Source organism: Vombatus ursinus, unplaced genomic scaffold, assembly GCF_900497805.2.
Source record: "Vombatus ursinus unplaced genomic scaffold, bare-nosed wombat genome assembly UNPS02014863.1, whole genome shotgun sequence".
NCBI lineage: Eukaryota > Metazoa > Chordata > Mammalia > Diprotodontia > Vombatidae > Vombatus > Vombatus ursinus.
In genome coordinates this window covers 21,050,719-21,064,793 of record NW_020954641.1, presented here as the reverse complement: position 1 = coordinate 21,064,793, position 14,075 = coordinate 21,050,719, and the positions used below count along the sequence as shown (strand labels likewise).

Genomic DNA, 14,075 nt, shown 5'->3' with positions numbered 1-14,075 from the left:
GATAAATATTGTATTTAACAATGTTCCCATTACTAACATCAAGTGAAGCACAAAATGGGGACACTAATGTTTGTTGCTGCTGTATAGGATATCTCGCAGAAGGTACAAATGGAAGAGTGGTTTTTTGTTGATGATCAGGTCTCAGCATGATCTTGGGCTTATTACATCAGGCTCTGTGTGAGTCAACTTTGGTGATGACAATCAAAAAATATAATGTAATCTTGGGTTATATTAGAAAAGGTACAGCTTTCTTGAATGAGGAGATGATAGTCTTACCATTAGGGCATGAGGTGGCACAGTATATAGTACACCAGGTCTGGAGTCAGGAAGACCTGAGTTGAAATCCAGCCTCACACACTTACTAGCTGTGTGACCCCGGGAAGTCACTTTATCCTGTTTACCTCAGTTTCCTCATCTATAAAATGAGCTGGAGAAGGAAATGGTAAACCACTTCAGTATTTTTGCCAAGAAAACCCCAAATGGGGTCATGAAGAGTAGGATATGACTAAAGTGACTCAACAAAATAACAACAACCGTCCTGCCATACTGCCCTGGTCGACCATATCTAGAGTATTAGGTTCAGTTTTGGGCACCACAGTTTAGAAAAGAGAGTGGTAATTTGGGGAATGTCTAGAGCATTGTCATCAAAAAGTTGAAGGGCTTTGAGTCCATGTCATGTGAGTATAAGTTGAAGGAAGTGGGGATATTTAGCCTAGAGAAGAGAAGACTAGAAGTGGGACATGAGAATTACCTTCTACCATGTAAAGAGTTGTCCTATGGGACAGTTGTATTACGACAATTCATTTTGACTCCAGAGGGTAGAACCAGGAATGATGTGTGGAAGTTTGAAAAGGGGCAAATTTGGGCTCCATGTCCAGAAAACCTTTGTAACAATTAGAGCTATCCGAATGTGAATGGGCTGCCTTGGGAGGTCAAGTGTGTTGCCAATTTGGAGGTCTTTCAGCAAAGGGTAGAAGACCATCTTTTAGGTTTGACCAGATTCTGAGGTTTTATTCAAAACTGAAATTCTGTGCTTTTATGATTCAGATTCTTTCTGCAGAAATGACAGAAATACTACTGCGATTGTTGGGTGGCCTAATCCGTGGGTTAACCTAATTGTCTCTAACTATGCCGTTCAGTCTGTAATTGAGTTAATAAACATTTATTACGTGCCTCAGTCACAAAAACACAGTCCGTCCTTTTAAAGAGTTCACATTACTATAGTGGCGAAATCATGTAAATAACTATGTTCAGACAAAGAATATATATATATATATATATATATATATAATTCCCATTTTTATTACACACACACACACACACACATATATATATGTAATAAAAATGGGAGGTGATCTCAGAGAAAAGGAACTAGCCGAAGGGAGGACTAGAAAAGGCCCATTTCAGAAGGTAAGATTTGAAGTGAATCTTGAAGAAAGCAAAGGAAGTTGGGAAGGTGGTGGCAGAAGAGGTGGAGAACATTTCAGAAATGGAATATCATGTAAGTGACAAGTAGGACAGTATAGGTGAATTGTATAGTTTGTAGATAGAAGTAAAGTCCAAGTAGATTGAAAATGTAGCAAGGGACAAGATTGTGAAGTACCTTACATACTAAATAGAGGGGTTTATATTTGATCCTAAAGGAAACAGGGAGCCGCTGGAATTTTTTGAGTAGTAGAGTGACATGGTCAGACTTGTCCTTTAGGAAAATCACTTTGGCACCTGAAGGGAGGGTGGATTAGAGTGGAGATTCTTAGGGCAGGGAGTGACCAGCTTGAAGATTATTGTCATAGCTCAAGTGAGAGGAGTTGAGGCTTGTACTAGGGTGATGGTTGCGTGACTGGAGAGAAAGTGACCTGTGGTAGGAGCAATATTCTAACCCCTTTCCTTCCCATGTAAGTCAGGCTAGTTTTTCCTTAAAACCTTCCTTCAGACTTGGTTAGTTCAGAGTAATAAAAACAGTCTCTTGCTGATATCGCCTCATTGCTTGAGAACAAAGAAGCCATGGAGAGCGCAAGAGGCCTTCTGACACTTGGCTGGTGAATCATCATGGGTAACTTAGGCAGGGGAGCTTTGCTCACCTGGGTCAATTAGGGGTGTCCTCTATGTATAACATTGTAGAAAATCCTTTTTCTGCCATCGCTAAATAAATCTCTTTTGTTAACTGTTGAGTGGCTGATGAGTCTCATTTTGTTCAAATACTGAACATAAATTATCAGAAAATTGGCCTGAGTGGGACCCAGGCTAGAACAGGGTGTATATAAGAGATTCTGTGAAGGTAGAAATGACAAGATTTGGCCGGAGACTAGATATGTAGAGTGAGTGAGGCATTGAGGATGACATCAAGTTTGTGAGCTTGGGTGACTGGGAGGATGGTGGTGCCCTTGATAATACTAGGGTATTTGGGAAGAGGGGGAAGGTTTAGGGGGAAAGGTAATGAGTTCTGTCTTGGACATGTTGAGTTTGAGATGCCTACAGGACATCTGGTTTAAGGGGTCCAAAAGGCAGTTGGGTGATGTGTGACCAGAGCTCAAGAGAGAGATTAGAGCTGGATATATAAATCTAGCAATCATCTGACTAGATGATAACTGAACTCATGGAAGCTGGTGAGATTACCAACTGAGATAGTTTAAAGGGAAAAGAGAAGACCCAGAACAGAACCTGAGTGCGACTTAGATAGAGATAGAGCAAAGGAGACAGAATGAACAGTCAAACAGGAGAACAGAGAGCACTATCATCTAGGAGGACAAGTTACTGAACCTGGGCCTCAGTTTCTTAATTTGTGAAATGAAGGTGTTGAACTAGGTGGCCTTTGAGGGCCCTTTCAGCTCTATGATCCCTATGAAATTGAACATAGTGAGGATAAATACAAAAGATTCCTGAGGATGGTTGTGGGTGGTGCTTCATGTTACAGTGGTCCCTCAATGATCAACACAGCTGAGTTGGGCTTCAAGCCCCTGCTGATCTACTCCTATGGTGGGCTGCACACTGCATAGTAAACAAAGCTGCACCAAATCTGCAGTAAGTTAGTCAAAGAGCGCTGATTAAATGAATACTATATGCCAGGCACCGTGCTAAGTGAACATCACAGATTGTCTAAGAAACTCTCCATCCTGGGTGCCATCACTACAGAAGGTGATGAGTGAGGGCTAAGGGACAATAACAAATGTGCTGCTTAACTCATGGAGTTATTATGGAATTCAAAAAATTACAATATAAAAATAAAGGATTACTACTCTTCTAGTAGATTCTTAGTAATTACTTAAAGTCATAGGATGATCATATGGAAAGTCCCTTAGAGGACAGGTAGTCTAATCTCCTTCCATTTCAGAGAAGGAAACCAGGACTGTTAGTTATCTGCCTACAGTCAGTTATCTATGCTATCATCATGAGAGGCAGCCCTGTCCCTCACTCTGAGGACCCCACAAATGTATTGATTATCAGAATTTTTTAAATGCACTCTGGAATCTATCTAGCTCACTCACCACATATTCTTTACTCAGATGTAAGATTTGCTTCCTGGTGCTTTTGCTATATTTTTGTTGATTGAAAAATGAGCACCTAACTGTATTCTCGGCTCGTATTCCAATTGAAGGACCCTCCACAAAGTGCCTAGGTTCTTGACTTGGGTATTGGTAACACCCAGATATCAGGACAATGTCCTGCTGATGGATGCCGTAAAGGGAGAGGGGGCGCTGCTGAGAAAGGAGTTGCAGCTCAGGCCAAACATGGGAGGGAGAGGCACAAAGGATGCCGGGAGCCAGGGCATCTGGAAAGCAGGACCTTATCAGGTTGGCAAGTAAGGGAAAGACTCTTTAAATCTTTGCTGGTGATCTTCTAAGTGACTGAGTTTTTCCTCCCAGCATTAATATATTCTTCTTTTTCTCAGGCAAGAAACGCACCTAAATAACTTACCTGGCCTGTAAGAATCTTATCTGAAAAACTGCCTGCACTTTACAACCATCACAGTTGGAATGAGTTGGAATGACTTTCAAGATAACAACTGGGCAGAGAGCAAAGCAGTGTCTGGTTCTGAGTGGGGAAGTTTTTGTCAAGAGTGTTGTATAAATTGCCTTGATTCACACCTGTCTATGTGATTAGCTAAAGGACAGGTGATTAGGGTGAAAGGAAAGTGGGGAAAAGGTAAGATTTCCCTTTTTGTCTTAGGCATTTAGAGTTTTGGTTGGGAACAGAAAGTGTACATGCCTTTCTAACATATTGAGAAAACGAATTTCCTTCTCAGATAGAGATTCAATAGCATAATGCAAAACACAGAAGAATCAGAATCAGGAAATCTGAGGTTTTTTATTGGCACTACCACTGACTTGGTTGTAAGTACATGGGCATGAGTAATATTCTAAATATGCTCACCATCCAGGATTAAGTCTGAATTAACCTTGAAAACTCACTGTAGAGTTTATCATCACTTAACAGCCTCAGTTTCCTTATCTGTAAACTGAAGGGGTTGGGCTAGCTGCTCTCTGAAGTCCCTTCTAGCTCTTGGTGGGTTTGAGTTGGCAAGGCCAGACCCATAGAAATTTAGGCACCATGATTGCAATCTAGGTAGCTCCACAATCCAAAAGTCAGTTTTCTTGGCATAGTTAGCCTTAGGAGAAATTCAGGATAGACTGCATGGCATATTTCATAAGGATATTGACCCAGGAAGAACAGAGAACCACTAGAAGTAATTTCCTTGGGGCAGGTAGGTGGTGCAGTGATAGAACACTGGCCCTGGTGTCAGGAGGACCTGACCAGAGGTCTCAGGCACTTGGCACTAGCTCTGTGACCCTGGGCAAGTCACTTAATGCTTATTACCTCCCCACCTCCCCCAAAAGAAGTAATTCCCTTGAGTTTTTTTTTGACCTGCAATGCTAAAGAGTCATAGGCTTGTTCTTATTTAATGTTTGTTCACAAAGAAGCAACTGATTTTTAATGAAAGATTCTCACAGATTAAAATAGAATTGACAACTGGATGTAAACTCAGGGATCATTTAGTATATCATACCTTCATTTTATTTAGTGATTTTGAAAATTAATAATTTATATAGATTTTAACATCAGAATAATTTCTCAAAATACTGTCCCCAATTAATTCTTCACTTAAAAACTGGAGCTAAACCCAACAGACAAAGTGACCATGTTTTACACTGTATGTGTCATTCTGTTCCTATAGTCCTTAGCATCTCTACCAAGACTAGTCACTGCAAATCTTCTGAGTTTGGTAACATTTTTGTGCTCTTTCCTTTCACATTATTACAGTCATGTACATATATTGTTCTCTTCATTCTATTCCCTCCCATTTTATCAATGAAGAAATTAATGCCTGGGGAAATGACTTGGCCAAGGTCACACGGCTAAGTTTATGGCAGTGCCAATAAAAGACCCCAGATTTCCTGCTAACTCTTGCATGCTTTGCATTACACTATTGAGTCTCTATCTGAAAAGGCAATCAGCTTTCTCAGTAGTTAGAAAGCCAGTAGACTTTCTGTTGCGAGAGTCCCAGCCAAAACTCTAACTGCCTAATTAGGAGAAATGCCCTCCAAAGAGCTAACTATGGGAGAAATGGGAATCAATTAAATGAAAATTTAGCTAAAAGAAAAAATAGTCTTCAAACAGGGCAATAAATAGATGAATAAAATTATTAGATTAATAGATTATGTTCTTTGAAGTCCTGGCGGTGATTTGAAGTCATCTACAACAAATGAGCCCTGAATTCCCCTAGGATGGACGATGGATGTCCAGGAATATGCTTAATTTGAAATTATAATTATAAAAACTAAATCAGGTTCTTTGGCTATGTAGTAACTGGTCCTCTCAAGGGTGTTCATTTGTAGATTTAAACTCTGAGTGCTCTCAAGTTGGCAGTCTATTTATAGGAGAGGCTTTCAGTCTCTTACCAAAGACAAAGGCTGCCATATTTGCTCCTCTGGTAAAGAACATTTTCTTGTCTATGGTGTCAGTTCTGAGTAAAATGGTGAGGATAGGCACAGGATATCAGAAGGTAGGAAAGGAGTCCAGAAAGGGAAGTAGGATAGCTCAAAGACCAAATTCATTGACTTTGCAATTTGACTGGCTAGCTTTGCATTTGAGTTTATAATAATTTTATTAGTATCAGGGAACTCAGAGGTTATATTCCTAAGCCTCAAGGTAGTTTGTGTTGAATGGGATTAGGATATAACATTAATGTAGTTATCTGACTTAAATGTGATCATTATAGAATCGCAAAATTTCAGACTTGGAAGGGACTTAAGAAGTCTTCTATTCAAATTTTTTTTTTTTATTTTATAGATGAAGAAATCAGAGAATCATAGAATGGAGACCTACTCTGAAGTTACTTGTCCAAGGTCAGGGCTTTCCTTCTATACCATGCTTTTTCAATACTAGGTACAGAATTAGACTGGATCCTAAGACCCAAGTTCTATCTACCCATCAAATCCTTTTTAGTCTACCAGGATGGTGCCAAACTAATATCAGCAAAATCTATTTTCTTCAGGAGATGATTGATATTTCTTTTGTCCTTCATATCACCTGCCACTTACATGCTGAAAATATATTGAAAATGATGAAAACACATGATTTTTGTCAAGTTGTCAAAGTAAACTTGAGATACATTGAAAGCCAGATTTAGAACCATTCTGTACCATTAAGATGGGAACAGTAAGTATTCAAGTGAAAGGGGAGGATGAGAATTGAAAGTATCAGTATGTTCTTCTGAAACTATGTCTGTTAGACCACTATTATGGAGATTTCCACATACGTAGCTCAGTGGATAGAGCTCTGAGCCTGGGGTCAGAGAGATCTGAGTTCAAAGCTGGTCTCAGACAGTTATTAGCTGTATGACCCTGGGCAAGTCACTTAACCTCTGTTTGTCTTAATCCCCTGGAGAAGGAAGTGGCAAACCACTCTAGTGTCTTTGCCAAGGAAACCCCACCATGGACAGTGTGGTCCGTGGGGTCATAAAGAGTTGGATGTGACCTAACAACAATGGAGACTAGTGAAGGGATTAATGATGGAAATTCTCTAACTGGAGGAACTTCAGAAGAAAACAGAGCATGTGGCTGGCCATTCATGCTTAGGCATAAAAATACATTCACTCATTGACTAACTGGGGGCAGTAAATTGAGATGACTCATTGTCTAGCTTGATATCCTATTACTTACTCAGTACTATGTAGGCATGTTGGATTCTTAATAAAGATAAAGTGAACTTTAAAAAAAGTTTTGCAAATCTGATTAAGGTAGCTTTAAACCAAAAAGGGAAAGGAAGGAGGAGAGCTGCTCGCTCATAGATTTCTGTCTAGGCCAATACCATATGGAGTAACAGGTACACAACTGCAAAAAGAAAAACAAGAGAGAGAGAGAGAGAGAGAGAGAGAGAGAGAGAGAGCGTGCACCAATAATTCACAGGAGATATTAACCAAGAAACTGTCCAGCAATAAAACACTTGACCTTAGACATCTGTAAAAATGCATAAAATATGAATAATAGAGTGAATTAAACATTAATGAAAAGATTCAAGTCTGATGTAACAAATATCACTGAAACTTAAGAGTATGTGACTCATAACTGGATTATGGTTCTGAAAGTGATACCTTATTCAAAAAGAATACAATGGAAAAACAATTTAGGTGGTGGAGTAACAAAGTTTATCAAAGACATATTCCTTTTATTAAATCCAGGAATGTGAGGTAAGTAACATGGTGAAAAAAATTGGGTTGATGAGAAAAGGAGAACCAGTAGCAATGCTATCATAGGAATATACTACAGACCTACTGTAGAGAAGGAAGAATTAGATGTTACTTTAATGACACAGATTTTTTTTTTTTTGCCTAGGCAGTTGGCATAGGACATAGGACAATGTTTTTTTTTTTCTCATTCTTCCTCCTCTACCCTTCTAATCTACTTAATTTGCTGGCTAATTAAGAAATGAGAATTTCTAGTTACAGCTCTGAGATTCTCTTCTTCTTTTTTTTGGAGATGATTTTGTGAACATAGCTGAGATCTCGTCCTAGCTCTCAGCAAATATAGGAGTAATTCAGAGAGTTAGGGAGAGTCGAGGAGAGAACCAAGAGTGGTACCTTAGTGGTACAGGAAGTAAGTGCTATAGGAGTTACAGGAGTGAAAGACAGACTCCCAGGGTCTGCTTTTGTCAGAGAAGGCTTCATGAAGGAGGTGAGGTTGAGGTTGGGTCTTTTATGATGGATATGATTTGGATAATGGACGCAAGGAGCTTCTACTAACAAATTAACCATACCATCAAAATTCTTTCTAATTATTCAATTTACTTTCCCAGGGAATTAAATGTTTTCTTCCTTTTATACCAACACTGAAGACCACAGAAAGAGCCCTACCTGGTTGAAGAAGCCCTTCACAACACGCCTTTGTTTGAGGTTGGTTTCCCCATCCAAGTTGGCAGTTTCCAGGTGGCAGACTCCACTGGGATCAGAAGAGAAGAGTAAGAGGATATCTGCTGGGATGATCTCATTGCACTGAAGTTGGACGAAGTCTCCCACTCGAACATCCTTCCAATGCTTCTGCATGTAGCCTTGTTCCTTCCTGGGAGTGATGAAGAAGGAGTATCAAAGTTTGGAAAATTTGGGCTTTAGGACCCCTTAAGAAATGGGTTAGCTGGAGTCAGCAAAAGCCTCAAGTATGTATGTGGGTATAAGTAAGTATGGGGTGACACAGGCTTCACTTACCTCCCAAATATTTCCCTGGCTGGCCTGCCATGGTCCTATCTTCCCCTCCTATCTGATATTTCTCACCATTAGACTCACTGTAGTAGGTCAAAATAAGGGTCTTATCTCCAGAAAGCTACAAGTATGAAGTGTGTAATCATTATTATTATCAATACTACACATTTACCAAGTGCCTATGACTCTGAATGCCTCGGTGAGAAGAGGCATAGGGAAGTAGATAGGGCACTGACTTTAGAGCCAGTAGAATGTGAATCCTACCTCAGATACTTACTAGCAATGTAACCCTGGTCAAGTCATTTAAATTCTTTGTGCCTGGGTTCCTAGTCTGTAAAATGAAAGGTCTGGACTCCCTGGCCTCTAAGGGCTCTTCCAACTTCAAAATCTATGATCTTTCCACCTCCATCCTTATCGAGATGAAGCTATCACTACAAGTTCCATTCTGGGTGCCTTGGATCTCCAGATATCTTTGTGCCAGATGCTACACACATACACAAACATATACCCAGTCATACTTTCTTCCTCTTTATACTTATCCAGTGTCACTACCCTTCTATCATGGACTTTAGGTTGAAGATGGTTCCCTTATATTCAATAGATAGAAAAGACCTGTAAGCTATTGTTACCTCATAGTCATCCCTCAACTTGTTTTGGGGGATTACTCCTGGTCAGTTTGAGAATTTACTGTTTTAATTTCTGTTTTACTAACTTTTATTTTATTTTACTTTTATTTACTTTTTTTTTCTTTTTTCAGTGAGGCAGTTGGGGTTAAGTGACTTGCCTAGGGTCACACAGCTAGTAAGTAGTAAGTGTCAAGTGTCTGAGGCCAGATTTAAACTCAGGTCCTCCTGACTCCAAGGCCGGAGCTCTATCCACTGTGCCACCTAGCTGCCCCTTTATTTTACTTTTAAGAACAAACAAGTATTTATTTTCTCTCCCTCCCTTCTTTCTCTCCTTCAGGGAAAAAAAAGAAAAAAAGTAATAAATATGTATAGTCGAGCAAAACAAATTCCCGCATTGGGTCATGTCCAAAAAATGTATATCTCATTCTGCATCTGGAGGCTATCACCTCTCTGTCAAGAGGTGAATGGCATGCTTTATCACTTTGGAATTGTGGTTGGATTTTACATTCTTTAGCTCTTAAATCTTGCAAAGTTTGTCTTTACAGTGGTGATAGTATAATTTGCTTTTTTTATTCTGCTCAAGTCTTCCTAGATTTCTCCCAAAGTATCCCTTTTATAATTTCTCATGGCACAATAATATTCCATCATATTCATATACTCCATTCCCTCACTGATGGCTTTTCATTGCTTTTAAAAGTGATTTATTAGTTTATTGCCTGGGATTCTCTTCTGGGGAAAACATTACTTAACTACCATACTGTCCATTTCATTGATACCTTAGAAGAGGGCTCCAGTGAAGGACTGACTATGGCTAACATATCCTTTCCATTTTCTCTAACTCTTGAACAAGAACATAGTGATTAATTCCAGACTGCTGCTTCTTCCAGATTAACATTACCATGCATTGTCATTCTCCATTACTTATTGGACAAATTACTTAGCATGATAGTCAAGGTGTTCTACATGGCCCATCCAGTATTTCACACCTTCTCTCTTGGTATGAGCTCTCCAGAGCGAACTCTCTTGGTCAGCTATTCTATTCACTGGTACCAAACCTCCACATGTCAATTCCTTTAATGTAGTATTGCTATAAAGGCAGTATGGCCTAGTGGTGGAGTGCTCAAACCTTGGAATCAGGAAGACTCCAGTTTGAATTCTGATTAAAAACACTAGCTGTGACTGTGGAGACAAATCATTTCGCTTCTTTCAGCCTCAGTTTCCTTCTCTGTAAAATAGGGATTTAATGGTACCTACTTCACAGAGCTGTTGTGAGGATCAGCTGGGATAATATCTTTGTAAAGTTTAAAACCTTAAAACATTAATTCTTTTTCTTTTTGCTATCTTCCATTGCCTTTGCTCACATTTCTGCAACCTATAATTCCTTACTTCCTTCTCACTTCTGGTCTAAGTCCTACTATTTCCCTTAAACCTAACCCAAGCCTCATCTTCATGAATCACCTGAGGGTGTGGATACTCACTATCTCTTCTTAACTTCAGCTGTAAGGATGAAATGTACCGCTCATTTGCATAATCATCTATTTCCTTATTTGTTATCTCCTTCCATGTAAGTGAAATACACTTAAGTACATTACATTCTCCTTACATACAGAGAAGATTATATTTTCTTTATGCAATGTCAAATTGGCCTTCTATGCATCCCTGGTATAACCCCAGCACAAGACCTCACATAAGGCTTCAGTCACTGTTAACTGTTTTTGCTGCCATTGCTGTTCTTCCAGGGGTTTGGGCCCAGAAGAGAGCAAAGGATACCCAAAAGTACACAGACACAATGTTTACACTGTATTTGCTTGATTAATATCATCTTTACACTTTTCACTTGGAATAACTCAAGGGATAGTATTCTAAGGGATGGCACTATGTATTCCTTCTTTTGATTTGAACCCCACTGGACACTGATATAGTGTTGCTAGAGAGAAGAAACTGAAGCAGCAATTGATCATTACATTTAATTAAAAAGCACTTATTAATCACCTATGGTGTGCAAAGCCTTAAGCTTGGCACCAAGGATACAAAGATGAAATGTCACAGATACCTATCACCCTCAAAGAACTTCATATTACAACATGATGACGGTGGGACATAATTATATATGTAACAAAGATCAAGGAGAAACTCAGACAAAATACCTTAGGAAAATTTGCGGAGAGAGTGATCATTTCCAGCATTGGTACAAATATGTCAACCAATGGATAGTCACCCAGTTGGCTCAGTGGGCTTTCCCAGCTGGGTACAAGAAATCTGGCTTTTTGGGGTTGGGGTCTATAGTCTTGAATCTCCCTTCTTGGAGTTGGAGGATAGTACTTAGGTTCATGTATGAGAATGATCCACATCTTGATAGTGGGACATGGCCAGTAGTTTATAAGCATCTACTTAGCATTTGCTATGTGCCAGGCATTGTGCTAAGCTGGGAATACAAAGAATTACAAAAGACAATTCCTACTTTTGAGAACCTCATAGTCTAATGGGGACACTATATGCAAAAAAAACTATTAAAAACAAGATATGTATAGTGTAAATTAGAGATCAACAGAGAGAAGACAGTAAAATGAAGAGGGATCAGGAAAGGCTTCCTGTAGAAGACAAGACTTTAGCTGAGACTTGAAGGAAGCCAGGGAAACCAGGAGGTGCAGATGAGGAGAGAGAGAGAGAAACAGAGAGAGAGAGAGAGAGAGAGAGAGAGAGAGAGAGAGAGAGAGAGAGAGAGAGAGAGAGAGGGAGAGAGAGAGAGAGAGAGAGAGAGAGAGAGAGAGAGAGAGAGAGTTCCAGGCAGGGAGAAATGTGGAATCATGTTCATGGCAGCTCCTTTCTGCAAAAACACCTTGAATCTCAATGATTTACTGAGTCACGGAGCACTTCTAGTATAAGCAATTAAGCAACAAATATTTATTAAACTCTTAAATACATTGTCAGGCATTGTGCTAGTCACTCAAAGACAAAAATGAAACAGTCCTTGCCCTCAGGGATCCTACATTCTACTGGGAAACACAACGTGTAAAAATGTAAGAATGTGCAACATAGTCAAAAATAAGTATGTAATATGTAAAGAACAGTCTGTATTGGGATTGGGCTCCCACTACAAGAGAAAACGTAGGGAACCATGACTCCCTCTGAGGAGTACAAAGTCTCTCCTGAAGAGAGTTTTCAGTTTCCATTTCTTTTCCCAGTTTTTCCTCTACTTCTTTTACTTGCTTCTCAAAATCCCTTCTGAGCTCTTCCAAGGCTTGGGACTGATTCATATTCTTCTTGGAGGCTTTGGATGTAGGAGCTTTGGCTTCGTTGTCTTCTTCTGGTTGTATATTTTGATCTTCTTTGTCACCAAAGTAAGATAATATAGTCTGACTCTTTTTGCACTGCTTGCTCATGATCCCAACCAATTACTTGAGTTTTAAACTCTTTGTTAAGGTAAGAGTCTGTTTCCAATGTGGAGAATGTTCTGTCCCAAGCTTCAGGGGTTTGTACAGCTGTTTTCAGAGCTACTTCTAGGGATCTGAAAATTTTCAGTTCTTCCAGGGTGCTATGATAAGGGGTGAGGTGTTTCCTCTCCACAGCCACAACAAGCTCCACCACACCAGAGCTCCTCCTCGCCCCAAGACTACCCCTCAGAACTGTGACCCAGATCCAAGCATGGGCAAAGCAAGAGATTCCTACCTCAACACTGGCAAAGAGATCCCTGCAATCCCCCTCTGATCAGCCACTTGATTCCTCCTCAGTCTGTGGTCCAGAAGCTCAGAAGGCAGCCACTGCCCTTGGGGTGGCTCAGACCTAGCTCCTTCTTTCACCGCAGTCACAGACTTTTTCCACTGACCTTCTAAGTTGTCTTTGGCATTCATGAGTTGAGAAGTCTGGAAACCGCCACAGCTGCCCGCGATTCAGTCCTCCAAGGCCTGTGTGTCCATACCGAACTGCGCTCCTCTCCCAGCCCGGCGCAATATACCTTTCTTATCAGCCATCCAGGTTGTCTTGGGTTGGAAATTTGTTTTACCCTGTTTTTTTGTGGGTTCTGCTGCTTTAGAATTGTTTAGAGTCATTTTTTCTAGGTATTTGGAGGGGTTTGAGGGAGAGCTCAAGCAGGTCACTGCTTTCCCTCTGCCATCTTGGCTCCGCCCAGTTTCCATTTCTTTAGAAGACAGAACACAATGGTGGAGTGAGAGGCAGAGTAGTAATACAAAGAGTCCTGCCTTTGAAGCCAGGGTTTGTACCCTGTTACTTGGTATTGTGTGACTTTGGGAAGACACTTAACCCCCTCAGCCTTAGTTTCCTCATCTGTAAAATGGGGATAATAATTTACCTATTCCTTACATACCTCATGCAGAGCTGGTATGAGGATAATAAAGGATAATGTAAGTCAATTTTTCTGTATATGGTAAAGTGCTAGTTGAAGATGAGCTATTTTTATTATCTTGTATTTTTTTTTCCACTGCTTTCTCTCTGAAAGGAGTTGGATATGGTCTGTTATGATCAAGTCATGTTCCCTGTCACTGGGGTATGGACTAATTTTCCCTCTGAGGGTTCAGCTGAGAGCATGGGACAAGTGCAACTCCGCAGTCTACTCCAGCTGAAGTGGAAATACATGGCAATGATGGGCTCCAGTATTTGGGAATGCCTCTGAATGAGGCCAGCAGCTGGCACAGAGCTGCTTGTGTAAGTCACTCCCTCATTAATTCAACTATTTTGGAACTGTTGCCCCAGGTGGTCAGTCAACTTGCCAGTGGCTTGCTCTTCCCTATACTCAGTAA

The 14,075-nt window shown here is 40.2% G+C and overlaps 1 protein-coding gene across 3 annotated transcripts in view; it reads right to left on the bottom strand.

The window, feature by feature from the left end:
• The window catches only part of ATP10B (ATPase phospholipid transporting 10B (putative)), a 334,760-nt gene that overhangs the window by 99,943 nt on the left and 220,742 nt on the right, over positions 1–14,075 (bottom strand). For all 3 annotated transcript variants that reach the window (XM_027842047.1, XM_027842049.1, XM_027842048.1), the window contains one exon: positions 8,351–8,555. In XM_027842047.1, coding sequence (XP_027697848.1) covers positions 8,351–8,555 — 205 coding nt within the window. The remainder of the gene's footprint in view (positions 1–8,350; positions 8,556–14,075) is intronic.